This window comes from Lithobates pipiens, unplaced genomic scaffold (genome assembly GCF_037356315.1).
Source record: "Lithobates pipiens isolate NorthernLeopardFrog02 unplaced genomic scaffold, aLitPip1_a1.2 Scaffold_30, whole genome shotgun sequence".
Classification (NCBI taxonomy): domain Eukaryota; kingdom Metazoa; phylum Chordata; class Amphibia; order Anura; family Ranidae; genus Lithobates; species Lithobates pipiens.
In genome coordinates, this window is record NW_027507791.1 from 55,344,182 (window position 1) to 55,359,683 (window position 15,502).

The 15,502-nt window shown below is 45.2% G+C and overlaps 1 protein-coding gene across 1 annotated transcript in view; it reads left to right on the forward strand.

Moving 5' to 3' along the window:
* The window catches only part of SF3B4 (splicing factor 3b subunit 4), a 20,680-nt gene extending 9,366 nt beyond the window's left edge, over positions 1 to 11,314 (forward strand). Inside the window, 3 exon segments of the mRNA XM_077464253.1 lie at positions 2,529 to 2,699; positions 4,935 to 5,069; positions 8,872 to 11,314. Of these exon segments, the coding sequence (XP_077320379.1) occupies positions 2,529 to 2,699; positions 4,935 to 5,069; positions 8,872 to 9,062 (497 nt within the window). The 3' untranslated portion in view covers positions 9,063 to 11,314.
* The last annotated feature ends 4,188 nt before the right edge of the window (positions 11,315 to 15,502 follow it).

Consider the following 15,502-nt stretch of genomic DNA (forward strand, 5'->3'; position numbering starts at 1 on the left):
CGTCGGCGCCCATTTTCCTGTTCAAATGCCGCGCCTCCCTGTCTGTGATAGGCGGAACACAATTTCCCAGCAGTCTGTGTTCCGCCTATCACGGCCATCCTTTCATCCTCGTCCGTAGTACGAGGATGAGCGGATGTCCGTGATAGGCGGAACACAGGCTGCTGGGAAATTCAGTGTTCCGCCTATCACAGGCGAAGGCGGAGCCGGAGGCGCGGCTTTTGAATTAGAATAGAATGGCCGCTGTCTGTCTGCTCGACACGCTGATCGAGCAGGCAGACAGCGATGACTCGAGTATAAGCCGAGGGGGGCACTTTCAGCCTCAAAAAAGAGGCTGAAAATCTCGGCTTATACTCGAGTATATACGGTATTCTTAAATCCGAATAAGCACAGTCACTGTGGAGCTTCCAATCTTCCACCAATTAGATCCAAGAAAAACGGTTTGATCTCTTGCAATCTTTACGAATTTTTGCTTCCATCACACACTCGGATTCCGGTGTTGTATATGTTACCAAAAATTCATAAAGATTGTCAGTCCACTCCAGGACGTCCGATTGTGTTGCGAAGGGACTCAATTTTTGTCCCTGCGGCCCAATTACTTGATAAAGTTCTGTCCCCCTTAGTGAAAAATACTAAATCTTATATCAGAGATGCATAACATTTCTTCTCTAGGATAAAACGGGTGTCTACATGTCAGGAAGGAGTGATCCTTGTAACATGGGATGTACCAGTTTATATACATCTATACCACACCAAGCGGGGATCAGCGCAGCGATAGGGCCTATTAGAAGTAGTGGTTTATATTTGGATGCGCAGATTGCCCTATTTGAAAGCTTATTGCACATTTTGTTACACAATAACTATTTTCTCTTTAAAAATCAATTTTTTGTTCAGCAAACCGGAGTTGCGATGGGCTCGAATGTTGCCCCGCCATATGCTTGTGCGTTTATGAACGAACTGGAATGTCAGCATATTTTCAATAACGAATTATTTTTGCAGCTTTGCGCCACCTGGTGGCGGTATATAGATGATGTGTTTGTTATATGGCGGGGCAACATCGAATCCCTGATGAACATGCACTATACAGGTGCTGCTTAGCCATTCACAGGAAGCTTTGTAATTTTTGGAATGAGTGTAAGGTTTCTTCTGCTTTGCTGAGGCAGAGATTGTGACGTCATCTGGCCGCCTTGGTGGATCAGAGGAATCCCTATACTACTTTGGAATGTACAACGCTCCTTGTGAATGGCACTCGGCCTGAATCGGTTTTGGTCTGGGAGTGAAATGGGAAATCCCTGTCCTGCTGCTGGAGCTCAGTGCTGAATACTGTGTGCAGTTGAGTGCTGTCAGCCGCTGCATGTGTCAAATGAAGGAAATAGTTTGTTTGAACCAGCTTGGTGCAAACTGTTTCAAGTTCACTAAAACATGGTTAGGCTTTAATCCCATATTTTGCCTTCCCTAATTTCTCCTTTCCCCTTATCAACATACTAATGAATGTTTCGATAAATCCTTTCCATTACATACATTCTCTCAGACCCAGTGATGCCATTACTGGGTCTCCATGCTTCTCTGTGCAATGCATACAGGTCATGGCTGGTGGGAGGGGCCAGCTGTACATAGATTCCTAAGAACATCACAGCACCCTGCCTCTGTAATCCTCAAGAACCCTCCTTCTAAGCCCCTGTACACACGGTCGGCGATTTTGACAACCAAATCTGTCGGATTTTGCCCGTCGGATCTTGTCCGAAACTGTTGCATACACACGGTCGGACTAAGTTGTCGGAAAAAAACGATCATTCAGAACGTGATGACGTAATTTCGTTACGACGGGACTACGGTCAGGCTAGTAGCCAATAGCTTTGATGTAGGAATTTGATCTGAGCATGTGTGGCACTTGGTCCGATCAAAATTCTCTACATATGATTGGAGTATGTCCGATCGAACCAGTTGGTCGGAAAATATTTCCAACAAGTTGGAAAATTTGGTCCGACGGATATTCCGACGGAATCAGTCTGATGCATACCACACACAGTCGGATTATCCGACAACACGGTCCGATAGGACACATTCCGACGGATTCTCCAACCGTGTGTACAGGGGCTAAGAGCCAGTCCAATGCTTATCAAACGATTTTAATATTTGCATACTCCACCTTGATATATCAGTTTGGAGGAGTGGGTCTTCTAGGCTGACTGAATTTAAGTTCAACTGTCCTAGGCAATGTCCACATGTGATGCTGAGCCTCCATGATTGAAAGAACTGAAATGAAATTGATAAAGTATGTGGATCAGGGACAGTCAGGCTAGAGGGGAAATGGCTAGGTAATGCTGGACGTCCTCCAGCCAAGTAATGGGACAAGCTCTGTCTAACTTGCTGCAGCTTCTAATGCACACTGAGAATCTGTGTGCAGTGAGATCATGGGGTCAGCAAGTGTGTTGTTTGTTTTTTTTTTTTTTTATTTATTTATTTATTTATTTTTTCTTCCCCAGGCCATCAGTGCTGTTTTCTTACATGAATGTTCTTTCTTTCTACAGGCTTACCTGCTTTTCCTCCAGTTCCGCCGCCTGGTGCATTACCTCCAGGAATGCCTCCAACGATGCCTCCACCCCCAATATCTTCACTCACTGCAGCAGGAGCAGGTGGTGGTGCAGGTGGTGGTCAACCACAAGTACCAATGCAGTTCCAGTCTGGAGCTATGCATCCAGGTAAGTGACACTGCCACAGGATAAGCTTGATTGAGAAATGTATTTTATTAACTTTATATAATATGACTGACGACACCTAGCAGATTAAAGGCTGTTCTTTGGGGTTAAAGCGTTTAACCCGGGGAAAAAAAAAAATAGATTATGGTCCCGACAACCTTACTGCTTCTAGGCGTACGTGCTAACCACTTGGCCACTGTGCTGCCTATAGGTTAAAGCAGAGCTCCACTCAAAAATGGAACTTCCGCTTTAAGTACAGGTGACCCCCTGACATGCCACATTTGGCATGTCATTTATTTTGGGAGGGGGGGGCAGGGAGTGGGTACCCTGTTTTTAGAGGCACCCAACTCTCACTTCCTCCCCTGGCGCCAGAAGGAAGATCACCTTTCCCCGTCAGGTCCCAGAAGATTGCCCGGCCTTTCACAGCAAGTGGCTCGCGTATGTGCAGTGCGCGCCCAGCTCTAAAGCCACAGCCAGGCGCCTACAGTTAGACTGCTAGCGCCGAGGAGAGGAGGGGGAAGGGAGCGGGGCTTTGTATGCCCACATCACTAGACTGTGGGACAGGTGAGTGTCTGATTATTAAAGGTCAGCAGCTACGATTTTTGTGGGAAATTACAGCGGCTCCAGATTAAAAAAAATGACTATACGACTTGTCACAATTGTATACGCCAGGGCTCAAAATTTCAATTCCTGAACTACTAGCCAGGCCTTAAGGGTTACTAGCCACTAGTTTCCCTAACCACGCCCTCCTAAATTATCTCATGAAATGACACTTAAATGTTTTACGCATAATAAAAGCGGCGTTCTGCTGAAAAAAATTAAAATAAGTCAGCAGCTACAAAAAGTGTAGCTGCTGACTTTTAATAATCAGAAACTCACCTGTCCCATGGTCCAGCGATGTGGGTGTACGAAGCCCCGCTGCTTTCCAAGGCGCTGGCATTCTTACTATGGGCCCCCAGCTCTGGCTTCACAGGCGGGCACGCGTTTGTATGGCCGGGCAATCTTCTGGGACCTGTGGCATGTCCCAGAAGATTGGAGGGAAGGGGGAGAGGTGAACTTCCAGTGCCCCGTGAGGAAGTGGGAGCTGGATGCCTCTAAAAAGAGGATATCCACTCCCCCAAAAAAAATTGCATGCCAAATGTAGCATGTCAGCGGGTCGCCATCACTTAAAGCAGAAGTTCCTTTTTTGAGTGGAACTTTGCTTTAAGTTACAAAAATAAATATTAACAACTTCTTTACCAATGCAGCCTCACCTGTGCAGAGTAAGAGAGAGGGGAGGAAGAGGAGAGCAGGTCGGATCACAGAGCGGGGATTGCCCACTGTAACAGCTTACATTTTAATTGCAGTCCACTTGCTGACACACACAGTCCCGCCTCCTTTGATAGACGCCACGCATACCAGCATTGGACCTGTGTTCTGTCTATCAAAGTAGCCATGCCAGGAGGCGGGACTGTATGTGACGGTAAACGGACCGCAATTCAAATGAAAACTGTTACAGCGGGCAATCCCTGATCTGTGATCCGTCCGGCTCTCCTCTTCCTCTGGAAGAATGGCTCCCATTCAACTCCGCCTGCCGGCGGGGCTTGAATGCAAGCAGGCAAGTGGAAGTTTTAATGGCTGGTATACGCTACGAAAGTAGTTACCCTTTTAATATTTTTTTTTTTTTTTTTAGACCTTGGAATGTGAAAAAGTAGGTATGGATAGAAACTCACTGAGGGAGACATGAGACTGCCACTGCTGAAAATACTCCTTGCCTGGCTTCCAAGTCATGTGGAGCAAGTATGGAGTCTAGACACAGCCAGGCAAAATAGGATTTTTGTAATCGTAAAATCTATTTCTTGGAGTCTATTGACCATCACAGAAAATCAACTGCCAGGAATTACTGCTACCTACAAGAGGATTAGGCACCGGCAAACAAAATTTCAGGCCAGGCTAAGCCCCCCACTCCCAGCTTGCCTTAACTTGTAGCAAAGCAGTACCAAGAGAACGATCATAAAACAGAGGTTGGACCGATTTCCTGAATGGACTCCGAGAAAAGAATTTCAGTGATTGCAAAAATCCTAATTTTTATTTTTTTACTATAGTTCCTGTTTTAACAATAAAAAATGACTTCATAAATAATTCTACTTCACTGTTGTAGATGTGATGTGTCATAGGGTGAAAATTGTGGTGAGGGGCATTTCTAAGCTTCACCTGCGTTGTCATGGGTCTGCCCTAATTAACTTTCTGTATCCACAGGTCTACAGATGCAGGCACCGCACCCAGGAATGGCTCCGTCCCCTGCTCAGATGGCCACACGTCCTCCTGGTATGGCTCCTCCTGGACCCCCTCCAATGGGAATGCCACCACGGGGACCTCCATTTGGAGCAATGGGTAAGTTGTGTGTTTGTGGCTTTTTTAATGCACAATTGTGGTCAAAAGTAGCAAAACCGATGATTCTTTATCCTATCTGGATAGTTATGATTAGATTTAGAAATGATTATTTGTGGGCTGCTGGCCTTCTCTTAACCATCTCATGTTTATGGGCATCTTCCAGGACAAGTGCACTTATAAATGGGCACACATGGGCAATTTTTTTGCTATAGCAATTATTCCCCATGATTGTTCTAAAAGGAGTCACTAGTAATTGCTACACATGCAGTTGCGTGGAGTAGCAATCAACTGCTCAGATTTGGAGCATAGTTCTACTACTGGCCATTGATGGCTGCTGCATGCAGCACGCCATTGTTGTGTAGCAGTCAGTGTGAGGCACTTTTTTGGGATTGGTATAGCAGAATCGCCTGTCTGCAGCCCACCCTTAAGCTGGCCATACACCATATAATGGTCTTATTCAATTTTCTTTAGATTTACCTTCAACGATGTAGTGCAAGGGCCTGCCTGATTGCATACAAAATGAAAGTGTTTAGGTTTGACCTCATTATATGGCTTTGTTAAATCTAAAGGAAAGCTGTACCAGAAAATTGTATAGTGTATGGCCAGCCTTAGTGTTAGCAGCTCCTTCACCACCAATCAGTAGAAACAGACATTTGAGCTCAGTGCTTGTTAATGTAAACACATTAATGCCTTGTATTAGTTGCAGCTGTCAGGATATTCAATTAGGATGTATCTCTTTTGTAAAGCAGCTGTGGTAGTTGATGGTCTAGTTGTTTGTACATGTCTGTTGCTGCTGAAGGTCTTGCCATATAGCAGCTGTCATTGATATGCAAACAGTAATGTTATGGTTTCTGTATAAATAATGAACAGTTGTCCAGATTGGAGAAAATTCAGCACGTGAACTTGGAGTTTCTAAATGGAACTCAAGCCCCCTCCTAATCTCCCAACCTCACCCAAAAAATAAAATCATCCTTTCTTTTCACGCTCCAGCGCTGTTTCTTGACTTCCTCTTTTGTTCAGCCCCCCTGGAGTTCTGGACAGAAGCACTGTCATCCTGTGAGTAAAACCTGTTGTGTCGCATCATAAGCAGGCTGGGCTCCTAGGACTCGAGGACTGAGTCATGCTCAGTCCTTGAATACCCAGCCCCTACCACCACCAGGGGACGCTGCCGTAACATGGCCGGAGTTCCATTTTAAAGCAAACCTGTGACCCAAACAAAATGGCAAAACTACACCTGCTGCTTGCTTTGGGCACATTACTGCTGCAAATTTGCCTCGGAGCTGCCTTGGGTCTCCTGCACTTCCTGGTAATGGAAATTACATGCCCTTAGTCCTCTGCCTGTGCTACCTATCAGCACTTCTGGGTAGTGCCACTAAAAATCGCTGAGTGTGCCTTACAACACACTTTGACCTACAGGTAAGCCTAGATTAAGGCTTACCTGTAGGTCCAAAAGAAGAAGATATTTGCCCGAAGACAGGCACCGTTGTCTACGGTGCATGCGCCGTAGACAGCGGCGAGCAGGCGCACTGAGCGCGGCACCGTCAACGACGGAGATGACGCGCGTGTCGGCTCCCGCGCGCATGCGCAGGAGTGACGGCTTCGCCGAATGACAGCGGCGGACCTGCGAGACCCCACCGAGAAGATGGATGCGCCGGACTACAGGGGACAGCAGTGACTTCGCTGGCTCCTGTGTCAGGTAAGTGACACATAATTGACTACTATGCGATGCATAGTAGTCCATTATGCTTTGCCTTTGCAGGGAATGTAAGAGGAAGTAAACCCATCAGGGTTTACTTCCTCTTTAAAGTGATACTAAAGCTTTGTTTTTTTTATTTTATTTATTTTTTATATAACAAACATGTCATACTTGCCTACATTGTGCAGCTCGTTTTGCTCAGAGTGACCCCCGAACATCGTCTTCTGAGGTCCTTCGGTGGCTCTCGCAGCTCCTCCCCACATCAGATAACCCCCTCGGAGAAGCGCTCTCCCAAGGGAGTTACCTTGCGGCTGCGCTCCCGAGTCGTTCATTCGGTGTTCATAGAAGCCGAATGTATGACTCGGCCCGGTGCCGAGGTCATTGGATTTGATTGACAGCAGCGGGAGCCAGAGGCTGCACTGATATCAGTCTATCCAATCAAAGCCGGGACTCCGTGGAGAGAAGGAAGGCACGTCCCCACTGAAGAAGATGAAGGGGCTCAGGTAAGTAAAACGGGGGTCTGGTTACTGCCAGGTGTTTTTGTCACCTTAACGCAGAGGATGCATTAAGGTGAAAAAACACAAACCTTTACAACCCCTTTAACACTGAGAGCCACAAAGGTCAAGTTACTTGTTTGATGTTGGGATACTCTGAGCAGCTCTAAGGGGAGATTTAGAAAAAAGGCATTTTACTGATGACTGGTAATAGCCACCTACTAAACTCTCAGCTATTCAAAACTGCTGTTCTGTTCTTTTGATTTAGCTCCAGATTTATTTCATTTTAAGTGAACATGTTCTAGAAAAGATCTTGATCAGCTAACCTTATCCCTTTAAAACAGGGGTCTCAAACTGGCGGCCCTCCAGCTGTTGCAAAACTACAAGTCCCATTATTCCACTGCCTGTGGAAGTCATGCTTGTAACGGTCCAGCCTTGCAATGCTTCATGGGACATGTAGTTTAGCAACAACAGCTGGAGGGCTGCTAGTTTGAGACCCCTGCTTTAGAGTGGAGCCTGTATTGCAGTTTGGAGCACAAGGACTTGCCAGAGCTTGACATGGAGCTATATTCATGTGTATCTGGCATGACCTAGCAACAAATGTTGTGTAATACCAAACCCCGCAACTGCTTATCCTTTCATTCCCCTGCTACTGGTTAATTTACGGGAGAAAGCTCTTTGTAAATTGTAAGTTGCCACTTGGTATGTGCATATGGCCATGGGCTCTCTCTGCCTCCCATGTGGCAGATATGCCTGAGTGGCATGTCAGCAGCATTGTCATTTGGAAGGAGGGCTAGTAAGTACATGCTTCCTCATAATCTCTATAGGGTTGTCTTATCTTGGTGTATAGGGCAGCAGATTGGTCATAGATTTGAGCTCTGACAAGGTGATCTTAGGCCAGCTAGGAAATTAACGTTCATCGGTGTTCTTGGCCTTACCTAAGCTGCCCATGTCTACAGTAGCTCCAGCAGTAGCCTTCCAAAGAGCATCCTTGTAAGATGCCCAGATCATCTCACCTGGATCTACCTACCTGGGAATTAGAAGGAACAAGGACACTGTCATTTTACTTTAAAGTGGTTGTAAACCCTTGTGTGTGTTTTCGAAAAAAAAACAAAACAAAAAAAACATGCCTATACTTACCTGCTCTGTGCAATAATTTTGCACAGAGCTGCCCGATCCTCTTCTTCGAGGGTGCCTGCCGATGCTCCAGGCCCCTCCTATTCGAGTGCTCTTGCGGAAAACCGATTTCCCTGGGGACACCCGTGCGGGCTAGCTCCTGAGTCCCACTGCTGCTTCCATTGACAGACTCGGCCCTGCTCCCAAGTCACTGGCTGTGATTACTGTAAAAGCTAATGGCTCCTGCTGCTATCAATCTGCTCTCAATGAGAGAGACGGAGGCTGGATTGGGCTCGGGTAAAAAAATAAATAAAATGTGGTGGTGGGGGGTCAGGGTGGAGCTGCAGCACAGGTTTTTCACCCTAATGCATAGAATGCTCTAGGGTGTAAAAACCTTGAGACTTTACAACCACTGTAAGAAAAAACGTGTCTGCTGAGATATGAAACGTTCTGTAAAATTTTCATTTGCTAACCTTTTTTATCTCTTGTGTCTCAGGACATCCAGGAATGCCTCCCGGAATGCGCCCACCACCTCTCATGCCACCACACGGCTTCAACGGTCCTCCAAGACCACCTCCCTATGGCTACCAGCGTGGTCCTCCCCCACCTCCTCGCCCGGCTCCACCTCCTCCACGTCCTCCAGCTGCCCGCCCCCCTGCACCTATGAGGATGCCAATGCCACAGTGATCAGGAAACTGACTCCACGTCAACCTGCATCTTGTGAGAACTCTGTACAGTGCTCCAGCCTACAGCTTGTTCTTTTTTATGTGTTCTGTGGAAGTCTCTGCAGACTTTTGTATGATTCTGAAATGTATACAGACTTATTTTTTTTTTTTTTTTTTGTTTCCTTTTGATTTCCCTCGGTTTGAAAATTCAGGGTGTCTGGGGAACACATTAAAATCATCATAATACCAGCGCAGGCAATGCAACACTTCTCTGGAGACCTTTGTTGAATTTTCCATTGTCTTGCTTAGAAAGCCTGTCATCTTTGTAAAATGGTTCCATTTAAATTGGGTTTGTTATAAAAGGGCATTTTTTTTTTCTTACGCATGACACAATTTCCAGACTACCTAGTTACTATACCGTATCCCAAAGCTGCCACGTTTAAAGTAAACCTGTGCTGAGAGTTGGAACGTTACTATTGCCGGCTTTTCATTCTTCAAACCCTAGTTGCCTGATTGTCATGCTGATTGAACGTCGCTAACCCAGAACAAGTTTATAGATGATTATTATACAGAATTTATATAGCGCCAACAGTTTGCGCAGCGCTTAACAAAATGAAGGCAGTCATTACAGTTACAATACAATTTGGTGCAAGAGGAATCTGAGTGCCCTGCTTGTTACAATCTAGGTCTTCTTTTTATTTTGTTTCAAATTGGTATACTTGTCCCAAGTCACCGACTAAGAAAGTGGATGCCAAGGCCTCCTCCCTGGTATACTTGCCAATACATGTTGCAGGAGTCCACCGTGAAGAAGCTGCCATGGTGGAGCTTACCAAGGTGGATGATGTCCCTGCAGGCCCCCGTCCTCCTTCCCCCATGACCATGTTCAGGCCACTCAGGCCTCAGCACTGTCACATGGGAGTGGTTGAATACTTCCCTATACATAAAAGCCCCACAATGCTAGAGCAATAGAGCCAGGAGGTAGTGAAGGAACACGGATCGGTGAGTATACCTTGTTGGGTAGGGGTGGCAGCATGCCCTTAATGGAAAAAGTGACGTACTCTGCACAGCTCGGTGGCTTGCATTTTCAGAATTAGCAGTTTTTTTTTACTGTACTTTTCTTAGGAAAGGTTTATTTTTAAAATGACCATAAAGTGCTTGATGGTCGCTTTTAAAGGTGGCAGGAATTTTCCAGCATGGATAGAAGCTTGGTAAAGATTCTCCATGTTTTTCATCATTATTCCACAGCAGGCGTTTGCCAATGGGAATACCAGGACTGCCAGTGCTGATTGCTTCTTTTACTCATACCAGTCCTCATACCAGTCCTCTGGATTAAGAACTTCGAGTCACTGACTTGGAACTAACATGCAGCCAGGACGTCTGCTTTGCATACTTGTTTCAAGTCAGGAAATCCGGATCAGAATCACAACTGGGCAGCTAACGTTTTTAGGATGCAGTCATCGGAAATATATTTTTTACTTCCAGTATCGTTTCCTTTTCCAATAAAGAAGTATACAAAACATAGCGGGGTTGACACAAGTCTCTTGCATATTACCAAGATCACTGGGTAGCTATTATAGTTTTTGTTCAGTGAAAGTATGTCTTAACTGGGTTTACAAAAATTGTCATTGCAACCAGTGCCATATTATTATGCCAGTGCATATGGAAAATGCTATTTGCCAGGCTGCTTTACTTTAATATATTACTTTTCGCTGAACCCATGAATACATATCGTTGAGGTCAGGAGCTCTGATCTCTTTACTTGGAATCAGTGAGTCAATGTGCTGAAGCCTGAGGGTCAGGATGACCCCCCAGGCAGCTATCCTTTTCAAAAGGAAGGACAAATCCATGTCCCCCCCCTCACAGAAGGGTTTCTGCAGACGTTTGACTCGTGTGGGCAGGTCTACGTGGATTAATGTACTTTTGAGTAAAGTCAGATTTGTTCAGTAGCACCTCCTTGTGTTTGCCAGAGTGTACTGCAGCTGTAATATGTGCATGAGCTTGACCGTTGCCTTTCTCTGAAGTTAAGGCATTCTTCTGCACTGCAACCTGTCAATCGGGTTGTCCACATCAGAGCCTTGTAAAGCTCCATCCTTTTTGTCCCCTTACATATTACAATAGGCACCGTACAAAGGGCAGTCCATTACAAACCTGTCAGGTTTTCTTCAAGATTTGCAGCTCTGTGTAAACAGATTTACAACCATGTTTCTTTTTTATTTTTTAGTAAAAAGTCTTTGTAAATGGTAGAATATTTTAATAAAATACTATTTACCAAAACCTGTGTTCTCTGTCTTGGGGGGGGCCCATTCACGCCATTATTATTATAATAATACATGATTTATCTAGTGCCAATAGTTTACGCAGCGCTTTACAATGTAGAGGGGGGACAGCGCAATTACAGTACAGTTCAATACAGAAGGGGCAGGAGGGCCCTGCTCGTAGAGCTTACATTCTAAAGAGGGGGGTGGTGGCATTTCTTTCTGTGATCAGTTCAAGGGGGTTAATATTTGCCTGAAAATGGGCTTTCATGAGAGTTGTGTTTTTTAAAGAAGTACAGCCTATGCATTTTTTTTTGGCCCTACTTCTATGGATCACAGGAGTGCAATGCATTTCATCCATGCAGAAGCTTGTTCACTGCACTTGTCACTTCTTTTGGAGTTGCAATGCTCTGCAGGCTTCAGTCCAAAAAAAAAGGTAATGACACCTTTTTATTTTAATAATATGGTTGTATTTATTACATATTTGATGCTCCTGCGTTATGCACCTGCATTATTTTTATATCCTGTTGCTACCTGTTTGGCTGAGATAACTGCAACCATAAGCGGGTGTTACTAATAAATTGATAAGTTGGGGTATTATGCATTTTTGGAACCAGTGGCGACTAGAACTAATACAATTTTCAAGTGATTTTCAAATGTAATGTAGAAGGTACACATGGCAATTGTCGGTACACAGTGCTTCAGCAATCAGTCTTCGATAGAGGATTTGCATCTACTTGAACATACAGAGTGCAAATAGCAATTGGCCAAGGTTTTCCCTTGCATTTTTTAATTTTACTGAATCTTCATGTAAAGAAGTGGAAAAGAAACCAGGGCAAAAAGCGGGGTATCCATATTCATTGGACAGGAATTGAAACTCATGTCACCTCTACCCTAGTGATGTGACGTCTGTGAACTCCCTCGGCGGTGCAGATTTCTTCTGCCTGACTTCTTCCAAGTGCAGAGTTTGTGACCAGCAGGGGGCGACACAAGGGTGGCTTCACACTGCCCAGGTGTAGTCCTGCTCTGTTTTGGGCAAAGTGCATCCATCCTATGGGTTTTGTGTGTGTTAGCTGCATTTTCCCATAGACTTCCTATGATGTCCTCCAGTTACAGAAAAAGAGCACCAAAGATGCAGCATGCAGGGCCAGTGCATGGATTTTTGCCTACTTAGACAAAGGTTCAATTTCCACTACAGCTTCCCCCAGCACTAATCCTGAGGAATGACGGCTCCAATCCAAGAACTGACATCATACACGTCGCTTCCCTGTCTCTGTACTGTCTGAGCGCACAGAAGATCGGACTGCCCTTCTCCGTGATGCCCACCATGATGGACCGGGCCCGCAGGTGGGACAGCTGAGCCTGGTGAACAAGGCGGCACATCGTGGTGGTGGTGGAAGTGATGGGTGGCTTCACAGCTGCTTGTATCACTTCCACATGAAAGCCAATAGTCCGCTTTCCTAAAGTACAAATAAAGTCGACAGCGCTGTAAAAATTTGAATCCCCAACATGTGGCTGGGGATTCGAATTATACTGTCCCACCTATCCTGGAGTCCTAAGGCGGCTGCTTAAGCCACCTTTATGGTAGCACTGGCCCTGGTAGCATGCGCTGTAGCAAAAGCACATTGGGACAGTGTGAAGTTGCCTTAAGGGCCCTTTCATACTGATGTGTGTGCGTGCTGTGTTTTTACCTTGCTAAAAACGCAAGAAAAATGTTTCCCTTTAAAAATCCAAAAGTGGAACTTTCTCTCATCTGATTCCATCACGATTGGCACCTTTCAGGGAAGAGGGAGGTGCAGATATCTGTATAATACACGTATCTGCACCCACTTCTGGGGACAGGCTCCCGTGGAGTCATGCCCCCCCAGTGTCTCCTGGGAAACGCACAAATCCCAGGAGATAGCAGGCACCATTTAGGACAAGCAGCGCGACTCTGGCATGTGCAGTAGGGAACCTGTAATGCTTCACTTCCTGATCCCCCTTACTGAGAATAGCGGCAGCAGCAGCCGAGAGCCGAGCGATTGATTGAAAGGTAAGTGCCAATTTGTTAAAGGTCAGCAGCTGCAGTATTTGTAGCTGCTGGCTTTGAATCATTTGTTTTTAGGTGCACTCCCGCTTTAAATATTATGGGGACTCTTTACACCAATGTGCTGCGGAAAAGTCCTGCTTGCTGCATCTTTGGTGTGCTTTTTCAAAACCACAGCTCCCCACTGAAATTAATAGAAAACAGATTAAAAACGCATCACAGTTGCAGTTGTCGCATGTTCATGTTTTACAGGTGCATGCTGGGAGTTGTGCAACCAGAAAACGTGCATTTTTTTATTTTATTTTTATTTTTTCCAAGGAGCACTGTAAAAGCACCCTTAAGCCCCATACACACTATCAGATTTTCTGCTGATTTTTGTCTTCAGATTTACCAAAACCATGTAGTGCAAGGGCCTGCCTGATTGCATACAAATTGAAACTCCTAAGGTTTGACATCATATTATATGGTTTTGGTAAATCTGAAGGGGAAAAAATCTGCAGAAAATCTGATGGTGTTTATGGGACTTAACTTGCATGTGCACAGGATTTCATCCAGCTGTGAAGTGAGCTGAGAATGTATATTGAGCTGCACATACAACACTTATCGATGGCACCGGCTTGGGGAGCGTGAACACTAAGAAATGAAGCTCTGTGCAAAGGAGGTATGTCTGACCACTGGAGATCCGGAACACCGCTCTGTGTTCAGCAATCTAGATTTCCAGCGGGCTGCCATCACAAGGAATTTTAACAATAGCTGCAGCATGATAGTATATCAAAAAAATTAGGACGCACCTATTGAGCCATCAACCAGGATAGAAGATCGTATTAAAATAACTTGTGTTGCTTATTGAGTCTAACCGTTCCCAGGCCATACAGTTTTCAAGCTCTCGAGGAGGAAATGTGTTGGTGACCCTTGAAAATTTTTCATATGAAGTAAATAAACAAAGAATTTTGAACTCTACTGCCATTGGTTTGGACTCTACCAGGGAGCCAGATTTGGTGTTCACTGGCAGCCTAACCAGAACCTATAATCTCCAAGTATTGAATTCCACTTTGATAAATAATGCAGAATTTCAACAGTGAATAATCCAGCTCATTGTATTCTGACTTCCCAAGCTTACATAGTTAGTAAGGTTGAATAAAGATAAAGTCCAACCTGAGTGAGTGTCTACAATTGTCCCTATCCCTGTACATTGCACACTCACATCCGTCCCTACCCTCAAGAAGCCCACAATCCAAGGTCCCCATTCATATACTAGGGCCAATTTTGGAAATAAGCCAATTAACCTACCTGCATGTCTTTGGAGTGTGGGAGAAAACCCACGCAGGCACCGGGAGAACATGCAAACTCCAGGCAGGTAGTGTCATGGTTGGGATTCGAGCCAGTGACCCTTATACCCTGGCATATTCAAGGTTGGGATTCGAACCAGTGACCCTTCTTACTGCTAGGTGAGCGTGCTTCCCACTACACCACCGTGCCTCCCATACACAGTTATGATCTCCGTTAGAAACCCCCAACCTGGAGCTGTGTAGGGTGCTTTAAATGCCTTAGGAAAGCTGCATGCTTCAGCTTGTATAAGAGCCATATATACAGCATGCAGCTTTCTTGAGGCCTTTAAAGCACCCTACAGCTCCAGGTTGGGGGTTTATAACAGAGCTTATAATAGCTGTGCTGTCACAAGCTTGGGAAGTCAGAATATGACGGGCTGGATTATTCACTGTTGTAATTCTGTATTATTTAACAAAGTCAAATTAAATTCTTGGAGATTATAGGTTCTGGTTAGGTTGCCCTGGTCTGCCAGGTAACACCAAATCTGGCTCCCTGGTAGAGTCCAAGAGTCAAGACCTACATTTTCGACATGCATGCTTCAGCTTGTATAAGAGTCATATGCACAGCATGCAGCTTTCTTGAGGCCTTTAAAGCACCCTACAGCTCCAGGTTGGGGGTTTCTAACAGAGCTTATAATAGCTGGATAAAACGTATGTCAAGGGTGCTCAGAATGTCAGGACCAGCAGACAGGGTCTTTATTGGATGGATGAAGTGGTCTTCAAACACTTAGGGCTGCACTCAAAGAGGGAAGCAATTTCTAATAGAAAACAGATGAACGAAAAAAGGCGCCTCTAAGTGCAGAATTAAAACTTTTAAAGTTTTAATTCTGCACTTAGAGGCACCTTTTTTATT